The sequence below is a fragment of the Amia ocellicauda genome, chromosome 2, assembly GCF_036373705.1.
Source record: "Amia ocellicauda isolate fAmiCal2 chromosome 2, fAmiCal2.hap1, whole genome shotgun sequence".
Classification (NCBI taxonomy): Eukaryota; Metazoa; Chordata; class Actinopteri; order Amiiformes; family Amiidae; genus Amia; species Amia ocellicauda.
Genome location: NC_089851.1, coordinates 49,313,683 through 49,335,727, shown reverse-complemented (window position 1 = coordinate 49,335,727; position 22,045 = coordinate 49,313,683). Strand labels below are relative to the sequence as shown.

The 22,045-nt window shown below is 39.5% G+C and overlaps 1 protein-coding gene across 1 annotated transcript in view; it reads left to right on the top strand.

Annotated features, from left to right (window-relative positions):
• myo10 (myosin X) overlaps window positions 1-22,045 on the top strand; it is a 132,191-nt gene that overhangs the window by 52,590 nt on the left and 57,556 nt on the right. Inside the window, exon 4 of the mRNA XM_066687486.1 lies at window positions 13,561-13,748. Within this exon, the coding sequence (XP_066543583.1) occupies window positions 13,561-13,748 (188 nt within the window). The remainder of the gene's footprint in view (window positions 1-13,560; window positions 13,749-22,045) is intronic.

Below are 22,045 nucleotides of genomic sequence, written 5' to 3'. Positions count from 1 at the left end.
AGGCTATACTTTGAAAGAAATACTAGAAACCGGTTGCCTGCCCTTTAAAGTGTAAATATCAGGTTATTTTGAGGTTTTATTGAGGTTTCAGTCAGCTGCTCAGTTCCATTGTGTCTGCTTTATAGACTCCACTCACTCCTTTGTTGATTATGCCTTTCATTTCTAAATATGGGTTTCTACCATTTTCTTGTAATCACAGTCACTTTTCAAAGAAAAAACTAAATGCGCTGGAAATACACACACTTTTGGCGCCATAGGTGTCATAGTGTTTCCAGAAAGCTACAAAGGAAAGGAAAAATCTCTTTTATACTCTACCAGACCTTAGAATGACACAAGTACATATTAAAAATATTTTTATTTAATAATTTTTATTTATAAGTATTTCTCTCATATGATTTCTGTGTGCCTTCAATGCAGACATTGTTTTTAAGCCAAATGAAACACAAGTATCCAGGGAGAGACTTGCTTTTGCATCTATTTTCATTTGGAAAGTGGGAGTTTTCTTTTTAAATGTTTCTCAACTGTGGTTCTTTGGCTCACCATAATGAGTCTTGAATCTTTGGGAAGCTGGGCAGGGAATGGTGCGCGTCCCACTTCTGAAGCAGCCTGGTTTGCAGCATTAATCCAGCTCCGTAGCCAGAGCCTGAAGCAGAAGCTCACATCTCATCCAAAGTTTTGCTGACATATGTTGAGCATAAGTCAAAGTGCGGATAGTCATTAAAACAAACAAAAGCAGAGCAAATGGTTTTTAAGTTGGCAGTAAGTTCGAGAAGAGTGATGGGTTTGGTTGTTTTTGTTTCACGTTAATTTTAGTTCAAGCTGGGAAATGACATGAAATAGTTCGAAAGAAGGCAGTTGTGTGTGTGTGCGTGTGTGTGTGCGTGCATGTTTTTTTTTTAAATAAAATAAAATAGATCCACAGTCATCAAACGAATGTGCAATAACTGTGTATTTATCACGATTCAAATTCGAATTGAAATCCCTGTCAATGCACGTGACCAATCCTTCTGCTCTCTGAACCAGACTGAAGATGAACCAGTTAATAATAGTGCGCCAATGTAATTTAATCTAATTCTTCTGTTTTGACTCAAATGTTCAACATTACAGTAAAGCGATTTTTATGATTTTGGTGTACAGTACAAGAGACAGAAGGAAAAACAAGTTTATTATGTTTATTATCTTCCTGTACTTATCTGGTTATGTTTTATAACTACTGCTTTATTTTATTATGATTTTGTCTGCACAGAGGTTTAAGTACTTCATACTTTCCCCCCTGACTTTCAAAGTCACTATATTGCTTTAAGCTGTTTACCTGACCGTGTGCCAAATCAGTTTGGGGATTTTTGCCATCCTGTGCAAAATGCAGCATATCAGACATGTTTGCACATAGTTATGTATTTACAAGGTGCTAAACAATTACCATAGACGTAAGTGAATTAGCTACACTTAATGTTCAGAAGATTTAATTTTTTGGGGTGACAATTGTTTGATACGCGCATGCAAATCAGATTCATTTTCCCCACAGTAATTATACATTTTAATTTTAATTTGATTAAATTAAATATCTGTAATCAAATAGCTCTTATCATAATTTGGATCAAAGCTAGAATAGACATCAGCAGCCAGCAAATTGATTGGATAACTTTGACCGCACAGAAACAGTCAATTAGCTAGATAGTTTATTCCAATAACTATATCTTATTAAATAAAAGTGGAAAGGTTGCATTATTTAATCAATATCCCTGAGAGATTTGCTGATAAAAAATGGCTATAAAAGCACTTCATATATATATATATATATATATATATATATATATATATATATATATATATACAGTGAGGGAAAAAAGTATTTGATCCCCTGCTGATTTTGTACGTTTGCCCACTGACAAAGAAATTATCTTTGATTTTAATTTTAATGGTAGATGTATTTTAACAGTGAGAGACAGAATAACAACAAAAAAATCCAGAAAAACGCATTTCAAAAAAGTTATAAACTGATTTGCATGTTAATGAGTGAAATAAGTATTTGACCCCTTCGACTTAGTACTTGGTGGCAAAACCCTTGTTGGCAATCACAGAGGTCAGACGTTTCTTGTAGTTGGCCACCAGGTTTGCACACATCTCAGGAGGGATTTTGTCCCACTCCTCTTTGCAGATCCTCTCCAAGTCATTAAGGTTTCCAGGCTGACATTTGGCAACTCGAACCTTCACAGATTTTCTATGGGATTAAGGTCTGGAGACTGGCTAGGCCACTCCAGGACCTTAATGTGCTTCTTCTTGAGCCACTCCTTTGTTGCCTTGGCTGTGTGTTTTGGGTCATTGTCATGCTGGAATACCCATCCACGACCCATTTTCAATGCCCTGGCTGAGGGAAGGAGGTTCTCACCCAAGATTTGACGGTACATGGCCCCGTCCATCGTCCCTTTGATGCGGTGCAGTTGTCCTGTCCCCTTAGCAGAAAAACATCCCCAAAGCATAATGTTTCCACCTCCATGTTTGACGGTGAGGATGGTGTTCTTGGGGTCATTCCTCCTCCTCCAAACACGGCGAGTTGAGTTGATGCCAAAGACCTCGATTTTGGTCTCATCTGACCACAACACTTTCACCCAGTTCTCTGAATCATTCAGATGTTCATTGGCAAACTTCAGACGGGCCTGTACATGTGTTTTCTTGAGCAGGGGGACCTTGCGGGCGCTGCAGGATTTCAGTCCTTCACAGCGTAGTGTGTTACCAATTTTTTTCTTGGTGACTATGGTCCCAGCTGCCTTGAGATCATTAACAAGATCCTCCCATGTAGTTCTGGGCTGATTCCTCACCGTTCTCATGATCATTGAAACTCCACGAGGTGAGATATTGCATGGAGCCCCAGACCGAGGGAGACTGACAGTTATTTTGTGTTTCTTCCATTTGCGAATAATCGCACCAACTGTTGTCACCTTCTCACCAAGCTGCTTGGCGATGGTCTTGTAGCCCATTCCAGCCTTGTGTAGGTCTACAATCTTGTCCCTGACATCCTTGGACAGCTCTTTGGTCTTGGCCATGGTGGAGAGTTTGGAATCTGATTGATTGATTGCTTCTGGCTCCCAGGTGTCTTTTATACAGGTAACGAGCTGAGATTAGGAGCACTCCCTTTAAGAGAGTGCTCCTAATTTCAGCTCGTTACCTGTATAAAAGACTCCTGGTAGCCAGAAATCTTGCTGATTGATAGGGGATCAAATACTTATTTCACTCATTTACATGCAAATCAATGTATAACTTTTTTGAAATGCGTTTTTCTGGATTTTTTTGTTGTTATTCTGTCTCTCACTGTTAAAATACACCTACCATTAAAATTATAGACTGATCATTTCTTTGTCAGTGGGCAAACGTACAAAATCAGCAGGGGATCAAATACTTTTTTCCCTCACTGTATATTAACATGCTTTTTGGTGTTTAATCATACCATTCTTCCATGGCTACAGAGCTATCTTCACTTATTGGTATCCTTATACAATTATTGGATACACACCAGCGCACAACAGTGGGACAGGCTGTGTACCTGGTGCGATTTTACAGATCCAATGTGCAATTTCCTTGACAGACAACTTTGCAGATGAGGTTACAGATTGTATGGCGACAAATGCCATATTGGATCCAGTGTACAATGGCCTTAACCATGACAAAACAACATTCTTGGGCCTGGGCATTTTTTTCCCATTCATTTCACATGGTTTTCTACTATACCTACACTTTACTATGGTTTTACCAAGATTCAATGAAATATCACACAGCTGCCTATGCTGGGCGCAGACATTGTGCCTGGCAAGCAGTAGGATCCAAGGAGAACCGTTACAGACAAATGGAAATTAGACTTTTTTTTCTCTCTCTTTTTTTCTCTCTTTTTTTTCTTCTTTAGTTAAATTCAGAACGCAGCATCTCACTGTAGCCTTTGATTGTAACCATCTGTGGCCTCTGTGCCAGTAAAGCGGGTTCGAAGGCATTGCTTTTCTCCTGATACCGCTGCCACATCAGTCACAGGCGATAGTAATTGCGGGGAGGGGGGGTGAGCTTTATTTATGGATGTTTTAATTTATATATATTTTTCCTCTCCCCTTCCTCTCTCTCTCTTTGCATTATCCGGCATTTTGTTTTTTCTTGAATTTTTTTTGTGATGAGAAATTGCAGGAAATGGCAAACGACTTACAATGGGGACTGGAATGAGACCGCAGTTTGCAGTCTCGAGTGGCAGCTGTTTATATTTACAGAATGCAAGCCAGAATGCATTATCCACATTATCCCAGCGTTTCATATCGCATGGGCCTGCCATCTCCTGAGCTGGGTGTGGCAAGGGAGTGGGTGTAAACCTCTGATCATTCTAGTGCCCCTTCCTTTCCCACTTACAGCTCACTTGAATCTAACATACCTCCAAATTGATGAGCCCATGAAGTGTCCCCCCCTCACCTCGCCAAGCCCTGACCTCACGATCTCTGCTCACCATTCCCCTCTGAATGTCGGTCAAATCTCAGTGGGTTGTCTACACTCATACTCTCAACGCAAAACTGTCTGGGATACTGCCTTATTAAAGGTTTACTGTGGTGTTGTAAAACACCAGAACTGTGCAAGAAAGCAAAATGAAATTGTGGCGAAGGCACGGCGAGGTTTATTGTATACTGAAGCACTGTATGAACCACAGTAAAGCACTGGACGGTATAGAAATTGTAATTTTTTTTTGAGGAAGGTCATAAGGGGCAGGTGCAGTGGACAGGCACCAACCAACCCTCTCCCAGTACATCCGTTTTAGCTTTCCGGAATAAGCCAGGACTTAGACCTACCCACTAATAGCGGAAACAATCATCTCCATTCATTTTTAATTAGAAATGGATATTTGTGACACAAAATTAAGCCACCACTGAGTTTGCCAGTTTGTAGTTTCCTACTAGCAGTGGTGTCAAAGTTTAGTTTTAGTCCGGCGCCAAGTGTCCACTGCCTGCAACTCGCCTCCCCTCTCCTATAGGACAGCCTGCTATAGTGTTTGCAGTGTATTCCTGTTTTTGATACTATTTTGGTGACTTAGTATGCAATGTAGTGCGTTTGAGTCTATTGCTGTTTTAAATTCGGTGAGTTATTTTAGTACAGTAGCTTTTCAGACCAAATTGATTCTATATTACCACCTTTAAGCCATTATAATAAAATACAATCACACACACACACTCAAAAGGAAACTATATTACCTTCCAGTTACATGTACTGCTAAATCACTGCTGGCAAGTGATATTCATGACCTATATTTGGAGAAAGAGTATTATATATGGATTGGGTCCAGTAGGTGATTGAAGCCAGATGGAGAAATGTTTGTGTTCAAAGGAAAGGAAATTATCCTCTAAAATAGTCAGTTTCTGCCACATCGCAGAGTTGCAGAAATCAGGTGATGAGAATCCAGACAGACTTTCTCTCATGTCAGTCTTCTTTGTGTTTACTTGGAATCCTGCCGATTAAAGACATTCTATGAAAGATCACATTTTAGGAACGTTTTTATTTTTTCTCACATCTACCTTTTTGTCAGTCTGCAATAACCAGCGATGAAAATGGAGAACCTGCCAGGAGGCTTCTGTCATATGACTTTGATTTATCCCCACTGAAATGTTAGAATGCAAGTGGGCAAGAGAAAGAAAAAGAGCAAGGAGAAAACATCTAGTTTAACTGTCAATCAATTTAAAGAGTAACGTGATAATACTGTAGGTATACTGGGGTTTGACAGCATGAGCAGACATAAAGAAAGATAACCATTCATACTTAGCAACTCACCCCAGTTGAGAGTGTTGAGCATAACATGTTTTTTCATACTCTCTCTGAAAGCGATCAGAAATTGAACCAGATCACATTTAGTCAGGATTTTACTAGGGAAATGTAATAGCCAAAAACGTCCCTCAATGAGGAAATGTATTATGTTGAACTTTTTATTTCTTATAAAAATCTTTAAAAAATAGTAATTAAAAAAAATCGGAAATTGAATTGAATCAGGTGACCATTAAAAAAAAAGAAAAGAAAATTCCTAGCCAAGATTTCTTATTTATGGAAGTGTGCGCTAAACTTTGGACAAGCTAGATTTAGTTCTGCCGCTTTCACGACACTCTGTGACCTACCCTTTTTTTTTCAGATATTTAGTCGCCCAGGGTGGGAGGTAGGGATCTACAATTGCAACTTTAGGATGACTGGTTCCCACCTTGGAATAGCTGGAGAACCAAGAAAAATGGAGGAAGTTGCAATAATTCTAACCACTATTGATGTACACCGATCAGTCATAACATTATGACCACTGACAGGTGAAGTGAATAACATTGATAATCTCGTTATCATGGCACCTGTCAGTGGGTGGGATATATTAGGCAGCAAGTGAACATTTTGTCCTCAAAGTTGATGTGTTAGAAGCAGGAAAAATGGGCAAGCGTAAGGATCTGAGCGACTTTGACAAGGGCCAAATTGTGATGGCTAGATGACTGGGTAAGAGCCTCTCCAAAACTGCAGCTCTTGTGGGGTGTTCCCGGTCTGCAGTGGTCAGTACCTATCAAAAGTGGTCCAAGGAAGGAAAAGCGGTTAACCGGCAACAGGGTCATGGGCGGCCAAGGCTCATTGATGCACGTGGGGAGTGAAGGCTGGCCCGTGTGGTCCAATCCAACAGACGAGCTACTGTAGCTCAAATTGCTGAAAAAGTTCATGCTGGTTCTGATAGAAAGGTGTCAGAACACACAGTGCATTGCAGTTTGTAGTGTATGAGGCTGCAGACCAGTCAGGGTGCCCATGCTGACCCCTGTCCACTGCCGAAAGCACCTACAATGGGCACGTGAGCATCAGAACTGGACCACGGAGCAATGGAAGAAGGTGGCCTGGTCCGATGAATCACGAGTTCAAGGTGTTGACTTGGCCTCCAAATTCCCCAGATCTCAATCCAATCGAGCATCTGTGGGATGTGCTGGACAAACAAGTCCGATCCATGGAGGCCCTACCTCGCAACTTACAGGACTTAAAGGATCTGCTGCTAACGTCTTGGTGCCAGATACCACAGCACAACTTCAGAGGTCTAGTGGAGTCCATGTCACGATGGGTCAGGGCTGTTTTGGCGGCAAAAGGGGGACCTACACAGTATTAGGCTATTGGTCATAATGTTATGGCTGATCGGTTTATGTAATACACAATTAATTTTATAGGCTTAAAGGTACATTTATGTACAGGATACATTACAGAAAGGACAGGATAAACTATATCTGACTCAAATAAATACTGTATAGAACATCAAACAAAAAAAAAAAAAGCTGATTTTCATAGACCCCGATTAGTGCTAGTCTTGGATTATCCAATATTGTGTTAGGTAGAGAAGTCCCAGAATAGTGCTAATCAAGGTCTGTGAAACTAGCTTTACGAAAATTTTTTGGCCTTGACACTGGTTTAAGATACCTTTTCAGACAATCAGGATTGACTGGTTTTAACATAACCTCTCTAGACATTTTGACAGTGGTATGTCACAAAGATACAGTCTAGATATGGTCATGCAAACAAACATTCTCTACACATGAATGGTCCAACACAACGTCTTCAAAGCAAGAATGCCAATAAAGAAATCAAAACGGTATACGCAAACCAATGACACATTTGTGTAAGTATTGGGTTACAGAGGCTGATTAAACAGATCTGTGTGAATGACCTAGTTTCTAGTAATGTTTATGTAGTTCATATATACAACCCCCCCCCCAATCTCTTTTGCTGTTTGTGATTAATTTTTTATTTATTTTTGTTTAGTTTTTCAAATGTATTTGAATACAATTTGCATACAATTTTGCTTTAATTAAGATGTTGGGTCACACATGTATTGCAAGATCAGCTCTACTTTGCTAAGAAGTTTTCATTTTTTCATGTTTATTTTTTTATTTTTTTATTTAATTTCAACTGCCATTCAAATAAGTCTATATTCGGCCTCACTGCGGTTTTGACACATTTTGGCATTTTGCATTTGCTTCACTGGTTCAGAGTTGCTTTTGCTCCAGCAAATGTTTCCAGGTCAACCTGGGAAGATTTCTGAGGCTGTGGGAGTGGTAGAATTAAAGGAATGTGGGATCTGAACTTGGCAGTGATTTTTTTTATTTATTTATTTATTTATTTATTTATTTAATAATTATTTTTTTCTCTGTTACATGCAGTCCAAGTATGTTAAATCCCCTTATTTATGCATGCATGTAAAGACTAATTTCCAAGTTGATGGCTTATCCTTCCTTGCACTGTTGGTAGCAACAAAAGATAATTTAAAAGACATCCAAGACAAAATATATTGAAATGTTGGCTTGGATGTTTTCAGATTGTTCTGCTGAATTGAAAAACAACCCCCAAAAAAGCTTTTAGTGACCAGCAGGACTATAAGATGCCTGCATTAATTTAGCAGCAGCCACCCTAAAAGTGGCTGCCATTCTTCTGAATACCCAGTACAGATCAATCATCAGGTTAGCTTATAGTGCTTCAGACTTCACTAATTGGGCCCAGTGTGTATATAATGGTTTACATCTGTTGCAGGGGGAACAAAAGTTGAAGAACACAAAACATGCCCTGTGCAGGGCTGTTTGTTTTGTTTTGTTTTATTCCCTTTTCAATCTCACCCCTCAAAAGTCCCTCCTGCAACAGAGCTTGTGATCTTTTGTGCACACAAAGCAAAACATAAGTTTAAAAAAATGTTACCCCCCTTCCTCCTCTTTAAATGGGGTGGATAGTCTTTCAATGAAGCAGGGGCAAAACAAATCAGATGTGAATGTCCTGTTGCTACGTATTCCCTGTAAAACTCAAAAACAGGATGGATTGTATGTATTTCAGGACTAGAAAACAGACACTAGTTTGAAAACCAGTTTGGCTTTGTATAGCAGCCACCTCTCATATCTGCTTGGATTGCCATCTTCAAGCTTACTTTCCTTTTTTCTCTTCTCCTTCTTCTGGTCCTTTTCATGTTCAGTGCCCTAGTAAGTTGCATCGCATCGTATTGCATTGCTTTGCATTGCCCAGAATAAAGTTCAACAGTTGTGGGCTTATCCAAATGGTAATGCAGTCACAGCTCTCTGGGTAGAGTCTCCGCAGGCAGGTTTCCATCCTTCATCAGTCCTGTGATATACAAGGCAGAATGCAGGGGGAGTTGGAATCCCACTAGCTGTAAAGAGGAGCAGCCTCACTGCTGGAGGGGCCAGGCGTGCCTCCCCAGGGCTCAGTCAGTGTGTGCTCAACACTCCCCTCCACACTTACACACACACTCGCACACACAGTATACACTTACCCTGCAGCTCCATTAGATCACCTAGGGTTTTGTAATTTATTTGCATACAAAAGTGTACTACTGACACAATACCTACACACGTATAAGTGTGTAACTATTATATTGTAAAGCATTCTTAGAAATGAATGAGTATTTAAAAAAATAATTAGAAGAATACAAGAAGAAATCAGCCATGCACTTACATCACAGAAATATTAAGTGATTTTATATGTATATGAAGCCAATTCAAACCTGTCTTGGAAGGTCATTTTTTATGTTCTTTCTGGAATATGAAATTCCAGGCCTTTACCTCCTTTCCCAAACCCAGAAGGATTAAACACTGTTCTGTGGATCCCTGTTTCACTTTTTTCTTCTACTTATAAAATCCCTCAGATCTTCAGTGCTCAATATGTAGGTAATTGCGAGAGGGAAACCATCCAAAAAGTCTCCTCCAGACATGTAGGAAATACATTGTAACACGAGTTAGTAAATAGTTTGTTGTTGTTTCTTTTACTTTTTCACAAGCTGAGTTTTAGTTTAATATTTTAATTTTTTGAATTTTAAAATGAAAACTAAATAAATCAAATCGCCATCAAATTTGTTAGCAGGCATGCGTTTCTGCATTTGACCCCATGTTGATTTTGGTTTGACAGGGAGAATGAGATGTTTTTGAGTCTTTACACTTAAGCGATAAGCTTCAGGGCCTCGGGAGTGGAGTAGGAAAGGAATGTTAACAGTGTGATGCCTTTCATTATAAGGTCATGTTCACAGTTACCAGTGGCAGGCCTGAATACAAACTGATTGAAAACAGAGCAGGCTGGGCCAGCTAGGTGTCTGTTTCAGAGGGTTCATGTGTGCAGAAGGCCTTTTCCTCCCTCTCTGGGTCCAGTTCTGAGAGAACCTTTACTACTCATTTGAATAGCTGGGCTGCAACTTCAGTAGCAGCAGCCAAAGGATGTTTCGATTCTGTCTCAGCTGCAACACTTGAAAGTCTCCCTTCCTATCAACTAAGGCCACAGGCATAAAACATTCTTCATTAAGGAAGTGCATGAATTAGTTAATTAGTGAATACATAAATAAATAAATGAGTGAATGGACAGATGAAGGAAACAACTTGGCATTTGCTGCTTTGTTGGGATTGAAATACAACAGCTCACTTCTGGTCTAAACATCACTTTGCCTTCTGTCAAGATTTGGTCTTGCACTTCTATCATTGGCTGATTCTGAGCAGGAACAGTCCCCACCTACCCTCCCCATTTACCTGTTCAGAAAACTGGACCTGTAAGGATGCTAATCAATAAGCTTGTGTTAAGGCTGCTTAGCTAATCACAAGCAGGCCAAAATCCCAGATTTGAAAAAATCTTAATTGCAATGTCCACTGCAAGTGCCTTAATTGTGTACATACACACACCTTGGCCTAAGACGACAATTCCTATGTTTGCAATTGTTGTTGATTGAGGCTGAGCTGCAGTTCCTCTCTTTGTTCACTGCCCTGTGAAGAGGTGTCCAGGAGTCACTTCAAGATAATAAAGTCAGCAGAGAAGTAGTGAGAAGGAAAGCAAGGTCTTTAGTCTAGTAGTCACAGTGACAAGACTCCAGAAGCCCAGAGAATCTGAGTACATGCTCAGGGTTTACAGATGGCAGCAGTGGGCAGAAAATAAGTCATCTGAAAGCTAACCAACCAGACACAGAGAGGAGGCTGTAACCAAGAGAAGTCATTGTTACATTTTCTTTTTTTTTTACGGCATTCATCGTCCCAAAAGCTGCACAGTATGCCAACATCTGTGGTGCGTAAAGAGTTCCTTTTATACTTAGGGAATATAGTTTCATTATGAGTTCTGTGTATAAAAGGCTTTAACGACTTTGACAGTAAGCTGCATTTGGTTTCAAGATTCAGCATTCATGAACTGATAGTGTTCTCTGTGAAAGTATGGCAAGACCGAGTGCCCTGCAAACCCCACCTCTATTGTTGTATGACAAAAATCCTCACTATATAAACACTGTGGTGGACAGCTCCACAAATTACCGGCTCTACCACAGACATACTAACGTAATGAGGGGTAAAAGAGAAAGCCACAAATTTTAAAATACACAAGACTGTTTAGATGCTTGGTGTCAGTCCTCTTCATCCAGGAATAATGCATCAATGCGAGAACTGCAGTATTACAGTCCATCTTCCCCATAGCCATGTGGAAAGAGCATGACTTGGTGTTTCTCTTATTCCAAGAAGATAATGACACAAAATGCACTTCCAAGAACTTGTTTTTTTAAAAGCCCCTCCCCATGTAAGAATTTGAATGAAGATTGTGTGTATAGTAAATTTATATATATTTTTCTGTGTGTGCAAAGCTCCATGAATGATCGATTATTTGTAATGTTTTAATATATTTACATACTACTTTTTAATGCCAAAGATAAGAGGGGGGTGGGGAACAATGTCTGATATATGGTAATTGGTCACAACCCAGAAATGCTTTTACGCAAAGATATTCAGAGTTTTGGTTGAATAAGTAACCTCCATCTGCTCCAGCATAAATTCGTCTCTACAGTCCCTTGATCTTATACTCAGTTAATCACTTGCATTCCCCCATTTGTGTGAGGGAACACACAGTTGGGAACATTTGTCCTTCTTTCCCACAGGTAGCAGGGATGAATTGTGCCTCTCCCCAAGCTTTTCTTTTTCTTTCTTTCGAGAAACAAACTTTAAACCTTTCAGAATGTTAAACTTATTACATTTGCCACCCCTATTTAAAAGATGATAAACACACACCCCAGCAGTACATTAAAGAAGTGAAGCATTCAATTTCCTGGAATTAACGCAAGATAGTACCCTCAAAGTCTTATGTGACACTTCTCCAAACAGGTGTTAAATAGGGGGGAGAAATTTTATGACTAAGACCCACTGTGTCAAGAAACTAAGTTGAAAGAATGTTTAAATTGAACCAAAATAATCCTGCAAAACTTTCATGATATTTGATAACCGGCAACTGGCTTTAGGACTTTCTGTGTTGTTGAGACCATGCGGCTCTTGACAGATGTGTCTGAGGAAAGAGAGACGATATATAATCTATTTTTTGTTTTAACTGTTTCCCAAGCTTCATTCCTAAGCCCTCTGGAGGGGAGCTCCAAGGGGCCTAACCTCCAGTAACTCACAGTGTCAGATCTCGTCCCATGTGGGAGAGCACAGACTCCCGAGTTAATATGGGCTTCAGGCTTGTTAAAGTGTCACGATGCTTTACTGTCCAACAGTGTCCTGTCACTCTTTTCTGCTCAGAAGTGGTCTGTGGTGTTTCTATTATAGACCATAATGGCTGAAGTAGTGTGTTAAAGCATTGTCATAGCTTTTTGTCAAATAACATACTCATTCACAGTCTCTCTCTTTGAGTTTGCTGCTTGTAAGTCCAGTAAAGTGGTAGGTGTGCCGCATGGTGTTTTCAAGTCCTCTGCTGCCCTTTTGTGTTTTGTTTTTTGTTTCCTCTTGTCATTTTGAAAGGGAATTTGACAGTTATTGCCCAAAAAACCTGAGATATAAAATCAGATGCTAGAAACTTGTTTTCAATTAAACAAATAAGAATGGCCATACTGGACATTACACTTTTTAGGCATTGAAGTTCATGCTAAGAAAAAAGGTTCACTTTGCCATTTGATAGTGACTCTTTTGGGGTGTAGAAATGTGTTATTATATAATTACTATACAATGGCAAAATATTTAAGCAACACCACAAAACACATGGTTTTCGTTACCTGTACTTATTGTGTAGCCTCCTAACAAAGCTTTTATGTTGAAATGTACTTGATTGTACTAAACAGAGTTTGTTGTTAAATGTCACTTGATTCCCTTGTTTGTTGTATTACCAGGATTATCTTATCGAAGGATTAACTCGGCTTTTGTCTCCTCTGGCTCCTAGCAGAGGGATTGAAGCATACTTGCTTCAACTACATTCTCATAACTGCATTTGAAAACATTCTGGTGTGGTACTTTTGTGGTATGTCTGCGTACAGTGTACCAGGCTGTATGTATGAAGAGATTTTTCTGAAACCTCTCAGGTTGCCAGGGACTCGGTAGCCCATGAGTTTAAGCAGCAGTCCAAACACTGCAAAAAAAAACTGCAGCTGCTGATATTGAATTATTTAGGCCTACTGTTTTCCATCTCTGATAACCTGAAGTGCAGGAAAGATTTAAACCTCTTGAGTAGGTGCCGTGTTTTCTGTTTATTTGTTTGACTACCCCCCCCCACTGTGCTCCTCTGGGTGCTGTATGTGATTTCCCTCCTTTTTTTCCCATTCTCCTGCAGACCTATATTGGCTCCATCCTGGCTGCAGTGAATCCTTACCAGACCATCCCACACCTGTACGACTGCCCTACAGTGGAGCTGTACAGCAGACACCATCTGGGCGAAATCTCCCCGCATATCTTTGCCATCGCTAACGAGTGTTACCGCAGTCTGTGGAAGCGCCTTGAAAACCAGTGTGTGCTCATCAGGTACTGTTCTGTTTATTACTGTACTGTACTGTTCTTCTTACTGTTGTTTGTTAATTTATTTGTCTGATGCTTTCAAGGGGCTGCTTTTCAGCAGCAATATGGTTGTTCTTTTTCTCACAAGTTATTTCCTCCCCCCCGGCATTTGAACTTACAAATCCCAAACTCAAACAACTACTCCTCTCAGCTTCCCCTGATTCTACTGCTGTTTGCTCTACACCTGTAGCATAAAAGCATGTTAGTTACGTAAAGACAAAAACCCGGTTCACTTAGCTATGACCTCCCAGCATATATATTCCTAGTCATCTGTCATTTTGTTTTTACTTATTTGGTAATTCTTTACAATAAGTCTCCCTAGTTACAGTGTGTTGCGTTCTGACAAGTATATTTTCATTTTCAAAGAGAAAAGTCTTGCAATTTACCCAGAATCCCTTGAGTGTGAAAAGTCCCTGTAGGCAAAATAATTTGTGCACTGCTTAAGACATGATTCAGTAGTTATTAACCAATTACACAAGGTTAGTCTCTATCTTGGCTGACAGACACTTATGGAAGCAATCTTCAGCACACTAATTGGTATCAAGGGGATGAATGGTATTGGGAGATGCATGTACCATCTATAACATTTTAATTGAAAAGCCTAAATTAAAAAATAGAGACAGGTCTTATAGTCATCCAAGTGGATTACGGAATACAATCGGAGACCCCATTGTAATCAAGAGGGGAAAAAAACATCAGGTCAGCTTGTTAGAGTAACGTCCCTGTAACAAGACAAAACCCATGTAAACAAAGCTACTGTTTGACTAGATTGATAGATTTCTTTATTACTTTAACTTGTATTGTTTAATTTTACATGCAAGAATTCCCAGCCCAGCACAGCTGTTTTGAAGTTTCAGTGACCTGTTTATAATGTATTCCAAAGGCTGAAAAATACAAAAAACTAACTTTCTGCTTCAAAGGACTTCCTGTTTTACCCCCCACCCACCCCAAGAAAAATGCGTTTATGAAACTTTGCTTTGTTTCTGGAAGTGGTTGTTATTTTGGAGATTAAATATCTCTGCTAAAGGTGACCTGCTTTTTATACTAGGCAAGAATGCACTGCACTCCTCATCCTGTGAAATAAATACAAAAGTTTGCCTGGCATCTGCAGTGCACATGTAAAAGAGTTGGTGGCTCCCATCCAAGCAGGACTGTGGACTCTCTCCCTTCCTCCCCCAAACCCTTTTTCTCCCCCCATCTCCCTCCTCCTCCTCCTCCTCCTCATCCTTTCCTCTCCACTCTGGCAAAGCTTAGCAACACAGCCTGCTAGCTAATCAGTTGGAACATATACTAGGTAGCAAAAAACAGGCCAAAGCTGGGGCAGAGGGAAGGGGGAGGAGGAGTAGGGGGAGAAACGACATTGCACTTAAAGTAGCCCAAAGGGAACTATATAATAGAATAATAGTTTTGACCTGAAATACCAGAGTTTTCAGGGTGTATTTGAAGAAAGTATTTAAATTCATCGATTACATATGAATTACTGAATTACAAATTATTTGTTTATTGTTATGTATTCATGTCTGGTAAAACATTAAAGGAATTGATATGCCAATGTCAATGTCTATGTACAGCTCTGGAAAAAATTCCACTCCAAGTTCAGAAATCAATGTTAAGTGGTCTCTTAATTTTTTCCAGAGCTGTATATACGGGCTAGACCAAATAAAAACTTTGACCTACCAGCGAATAGCAAAGTACAAACATTCGTTTAATTTATTGTCAGTAATCACTTTCTACGGCTTACAAATTATAACGTGATAGGTTACTAGGTCAAAGTTTTGATTTGGTTTAGACCTATGTCTGTGATAAGAACTGAAGTCCTGAGTTTCCTATATAGGAAGCTGTCAACATTGTACACAGTTTTGCTGGGGATGTTAGTGAGAACTTGGCTTGGTCCTCACTCAATACAGTAATGTCTGCTGTGTCCTATTGAACATATATGAATATTGTCCTATCTGGCATTTCACCGTAAATATCTTGGGCTGGAGACCCTTTGCTTTTCAGTTCAGTCCTTTTTCCAGCATAGTGTAGAAACAGATCTTTCAACAGGAAATAAATGTGTGACACAGACGTAAAACAAGTATTACTTTACCTTACATTGTTGATGCCTTTGTGATTAGTGAGAATGGCCAAATTTAAATTATCTGTAAGACAGAAGTGCTTGGGACAATACACCAATGCAAAGCAGGTACGTTGAGCTGATATTTATATTTACTGTGGGGAAAAATTTGTTCTCTTATGTGGAGTGCCCATTTTTATTCTTAAATCCTTGTTGCATAATGGGAGAATAAATTTGTTAGAATAAGTTTGCAGCAATTATCTTCACCGGTGTTTCCTTTTTGTTGGTGTAGCTGCTATTTTTGTTGCCTAGTTGTCATGTTTTGCGTCTACAGAGCATTTATCTCCTACTTGTTCTATGGTGGCTTATCTCTCGTTAGTATGAATGTTTTTGCTTTCATTCCTCTCGTACAATTGGAGAGGGGGGATACCTGATAACTGAATAATTGATGGTTGCTAGTGAAAACAGTGTGGGTAATTGTTAGCATTGAAATGCCCTGGAGTCCCTATATAATCATAAAGAGTAGACATCACTTATCCAAATAACCTCGGAGGCTGGGTGTTGTCAGGTGGACTTTTGTTATTGTAAACGTTTTATTACCTGGAAAGACAGGGACAATCTGTGTATAGAAAATTGAAGCACAGTGAGTTATGGAACATGCAAACCCCATTTCTTGTAATTTCCATTTGCACACCACAAACACTGAAATTTTTGAGTGTTAATGAAACCACAGACAGATTTTACACATTCATTCATCGTTAGTGACCAATTAATGAGGACCCTCATATTATGCAGTTGAACAGACACACTGAGATGTGGTGAATTCTTCTGTTGTGGTGTGCATATAAGCACAATGAAAACGAAGAGAAACTTGTCTTGTCAAATAAATTATGGAATGTAAGCAAAACCAAGACTGAACAGATGAATAAAGGGAAGCAAGAGACACATGTGATATTGTTTGAATTAATTTTAGAGTCTGTTCCCTTACATGGAATTGCCCTACATATTTTGGAGAGCCATATTTTCTCACCCCATCTTCTCCTGTCATTTTTAACTGCAGCTGTAGTGTGACACTGGGGTTCACAACATTAAATAACTTAATGAAGCACTTCAAAATGGCTCTTCCCAAGAAAATGTTGCTCTCTGAATTAAACAGCGATGGATGTACTTTGTGACATGTTTATACACTACTGACACACAGCTCCACTCATAACATCTGTTTGGAAAAAATAAAAATGTTACCATGCACATGGTACCTATAATTTGCTGGGTATATTCAAGACTTGATAGAGTTAAAGCCTTGAAATGCATGATTCATGTTGCTGGAAGCATACATCTTGTCACTTTTAGCGTTCGTTTTAAGAAACATTTCAGTTCTGTGACGTGACAGAATGCAGTAAATACAGAGCAAAAGCCTTTACAGCTACTCGCTTGCAATATTTTCTTTATTTTTTATTGCCAGTAGGCCGTACTTGAGTGTGTTAGCTGTGGCTTAAATGAGCCATTAGTGTCTTCATTATTTAATTTGTGAAAACAGCTGTTTGTGGGCTGTTTCTTTTAAGCTGAAAAAGCAACCCTCCTCCAGCAGAGGAGTGATAGATTGGGATATTAGTTTTGCAGTAAATGACTTGAGTAAAAAAAAAATGCCTAGATTTACTATAGGAGTTTTGCACGTTGAACTTGGTTTTACTGTAGTTTTACTATAGTTTTGCATCTGTTTCTTATGGATTCCACACAACAGTGTTCTTTACTACACTGGACCATGGAATACATGGGAAGGCATGTTTACTATGGTACATTATGGTTTATTCATTGTTGAATGTAGTAAAGCATAGTGAAGGCATGTGAAAACCATACAAAACCATGGTGAAAATAACCATATTAACAGGGCAAACACCTTTTGGCAGATTAACCAGAGGAGCCCCTTATTTGAGAGATCATTATGCACCAAAGCTTATTCAAGTTTGTAGTTATTAAGACAGGACAGCAGTACTGGCAGTTATTCCTCACAAATGCTTCTCATTGTTAATTTATTTTGTTAGTTTGCATTTGTGCAACAAAACTCGCCGCAAAGTCCCTGAGGGAAAACGCAAGGAGGAAACATATCAGAGCTAAGAGTAAATGAGAGGAGAGGAGCGACTGGAAAGAACCGGACTGAACACGCGGCCTAAGACACATTTCTGGTTGATGAACCCTCACGGAAATCAACTCGCAACGATCCTTAATAATGCTCTAAAATGATTTTGCCTTATAGCAAGCCAGAACCACGACACGTCACCGGCAGAACCCACACCCCACACCATGGCACAATATATCTATATAATATACACTCACCTAAAGGATTATTAGGAACACCTGTTCAATTTCTCATTAATGCAATTATCTAACCAACCAATCACATGGCAGTTGCTTCAATGCATTTAGGGGTGTGGTCCTGGTCAAGACAATCTCCTGAACTCCAAACTGAATGTCTGAATGGGAAAGAAAGGTGATTTAAGCAATTTTGAGCGTGGCATGGTTGTTGGTGCCAGACGGGCCGGTCTGAGTATTTCACAATCTGCTCACTTACTGGGATTTTCACGCACAACCATTTCTAGGGTTTACAAAGAATGGTGTGAAAAGGGAAAAACATCCAGTATGCGGCAGTCCTGTGGGCGAAAATGCCTTGTTGATGCTAGAGGTCAGAGGAGAATGGGCCGACTGATTCAAGCTGATAGAAGAGCAACTTTGACTGAAATAACCACTCGTTACAACCGAGGTATGCAGCAAAGCATTTGTGAAGCCACAACACGTACAACCTTGAGGCGGATGGGCTACAACAGCAGAAGACCCCACCGGGTACCACTCATCTCCACTACAAATAGGAAAAAGAGGCTACAATTTGCACAAGCTCACCAAAATTGGACAGTTGAAGACTGTAAAAATGTTGCCTGGTCTGATGAGTCTCGATTTCTGTTGAGACATTCAGATGGTAGAGTCAGAATTTGGCGTAAACAGAATGAGAACATGGATCCATCATGCCTTGTTACCACTGTGCAGGCTGGTGGTGGTGGTGTAATGGTGTGGGGGATGTTTTCTTGGCACACTTTAGGACCCTTAGTGCCAATTGGGCATCGTTTAAATGCCACGGCCTACCTGAGCATTGTTTCTGACCATGTCCATCCCTTTATGACCACCATATACCCATCCTCTGATGGCTACTTCCAGCAGGATAATGCACCATGTCACAAAGGTCGAATCATTTCAAATTGGTTTCTTGAACATGACAATGAGTTCACTGTACTAAACTGGCCCCCACAGTCACCAGATCTCAACCCAATAGAGCATCTTTGGGATGTGGTGGAACGGGAGCTTCGTGCCCTGGATGTGCATCCCACAAATCTCCATCAACTGCAAGATGCTATCCTATCAATATGGGCCAACATTTCTAAAGAATGCTTTCAGCACCTTGTTGAATCAATGCCACGTAGAATTAAGGCAGTTCTGAAGGAGAAAGGGGGTCAAACACAGTATTAGTATGGTGTTCCTAATAATCCTTTAGGTGAGTGTATGAACAATTTATATATTTGTACATACACACCGCAGTAGCTTTATGGTCCCTTTGTGGTGTTTACTCTGCTTGAAAGCCGAGTAGTACAATTAACAGTGCAGTTGTCAAATAAGCTGACATTGTGGAGCAATAAATTGTACACTGGCACTTTAACTGAATGGGAGCCTCAGGCCAGCAAATAACGACATCCAGACTGAATCTCATGCAGGGTGTAAATTCTGCAGAGGTGCAGCGAGAGACGAAGTTTGGAGCTCAGTGTTTAAGCCAAAATTAAAGCCATGTGGTCTTTGGTCCTGCATACTATTTCTAGCAAGGAATTTGTACCCTAAACTATTTCACTTCAGCATGTTGCCTTTTTTATGTTTTGTTTTTGTTTTTTTAATTAAATCTTAAGCAGTGTTTAGTAGTGAGGAACAATTAAAGTCAACCAATAATTGCAAGAAAACGTTCTCTAATGGTGCTTTTGTTTGCAGCTTTCCATAGTAAGTCCTCCTTGATTCAGGCTGAAAGACGAGATGAGGGTTTAAATATCCCAATGATCTCAGTCACTGATTGTAGCTGCGTCTGATGTGGCTGTTCAGAACTGGTTGAAGAACTGGGGTCCCATCGTTGGGGAGGTCTTTGCCTTTGACTGAGGGAAGAGACTTCTGTTGCTCCTGTCTGATCTTACCTGATTATGATCTTGAATTAGAACATAAGAACATAAGAAAGTTTGCAAACGAGGGGAGACCATTCGACCCATCGTGCTCGTTTGGTGTCCATTAATAACTAAGTGATCCAAGGATCCTATCCAGTCTATTTTTAAATGTTCCCAAACTTTCAGCATCTACCACATTGCTGGGGAGTTTGCTCCAGATTATGACAACTCTGTGTGAAGAAGTGTCTCCTGTTTTCCGTTTTGAATGCCTTGAAGCCCAATTTCCATTTGTGTCCCCGGGTGCATGTGTCCCTGCTGGAGAATTGATCCACTGATCATAAAAGCAAAGTTTCTCTCTCTGAGATTTGCAAGACTCCTTTGCAAGCAGTTAGTGTTTTTGAAGTGGTTCACATTTAAGAAAATGTAGACTCCTTTATTATTATGCAATTATTATTATATACATACATACACACACACACATAGGCCTACACACAGAGACAGATGTACAAATCTTTTAGTTTGTATCTGGTGCGTTGCATATATACAGATACACAGTAAAATGATTGATAACAAAAGTTATGAAACTTGGAGTTTATAAGGCACCATGTGGTAACTGATGAACAAAAGCTGTAGAGCTAAAAGACACAAGACTATATTAATGCAAGACAATGTTCTAATTATGAGTGAGCGCATGGTTTCATATGAGAAATATTACAAGGCCCTTTTCACTTCATAGAAATTTATTATATGCACAAAAGCTTTCAACATCAATGTCCAAAGGTCTGGATTACATTTCACCATTGGGCAGCTTCACCCACAATACTTTTTTCTTTTTGACGGTCCTTCAGCATGTAACAGATGAGAGTATTTTTGTTTTGAATAATAATAATTTGGGTTGGTAACTTGAAAATAAGATTTCCTGGTGTCTTCATATTGGCTAGGGAACAAAATGCCCTTTACTTTGTCACTTAGACAACCTTACAGTCTAGACTTTACTCTAGGAACAACCCTTCCACAGCACCATGGCAACCATTATTCAGAGGGAGTTTTGGGTCATAGGTCACCCACTATTCCTTAAGGCTCTTGCAGTATCTTTTCAATGGAGAATTTCTGAGAGACAGAAGTTGCAAAAATCCTATCGATCAATATTTGTAAGGGAGACCTTTTGTCCTTCGCCCATTACATGAGTAACCCTTCAGAATCCCCAGGTAATCTTGATACCTTAAAGCTCAATTTATAATTGTAATTAATGGCAGTAGCTTAAAAATAAACATCTGGGAGTAATTTTGAGCACATAGTAAATCTGTACTCCATCACCATAGACATTCACGACATATGAAAGGATTCAATTAGAATTAGCTGTTTTGCATGTTGCTGAATGCACAAAATAAAAAGCTCAGTAAAATCCAAAGGACACAAGGTTCGACAATGGCTTGCAGATGAAAGTAAATAAAAACTATAATAATAATAATAATAATAATAATAATAATAATAATAATAATAATTATTATTATTATTATTATTATTATTATTATTATGTGCCTCTTTCATGATTTGAGATACATCTGTTAAAAGTGAAGGCTTTTGCCGTTTTAAACTAAGTAGCCAAACCTTTAAAAGACAAAAAGACAAGGAGCAAACTAGTATTATTCTGATGAGGTACAGTCTCCAGCAGCATAAACTTTAAGTATTGAATAACTTAAAGTATTAAATATTATATTAAAATATTATAATGCATTTTTTTCAGTGTGCTAAGGTGTTTTGTGTAGCTCCCTGAACTTAAACTCCAGGAGTTTCAGGACACAAGACCAAAGGGAAAGTGAACTTCAGTGGCCTAAACTGGCCACAAGAGGATGTAATCCATATCACAGACATTGAAACTCGAGGGTCCCCGGTAGGCAGGGGAGAGCCTAGCGGTGTGATTAAACTGTTAAACGAGGTTAATAAGAAATCCAGTTAGCACACCCCCTTTCCTGCAGGGACCATCCTTGGTAGTACTCCCAGCGCCACAGAATTCCCAG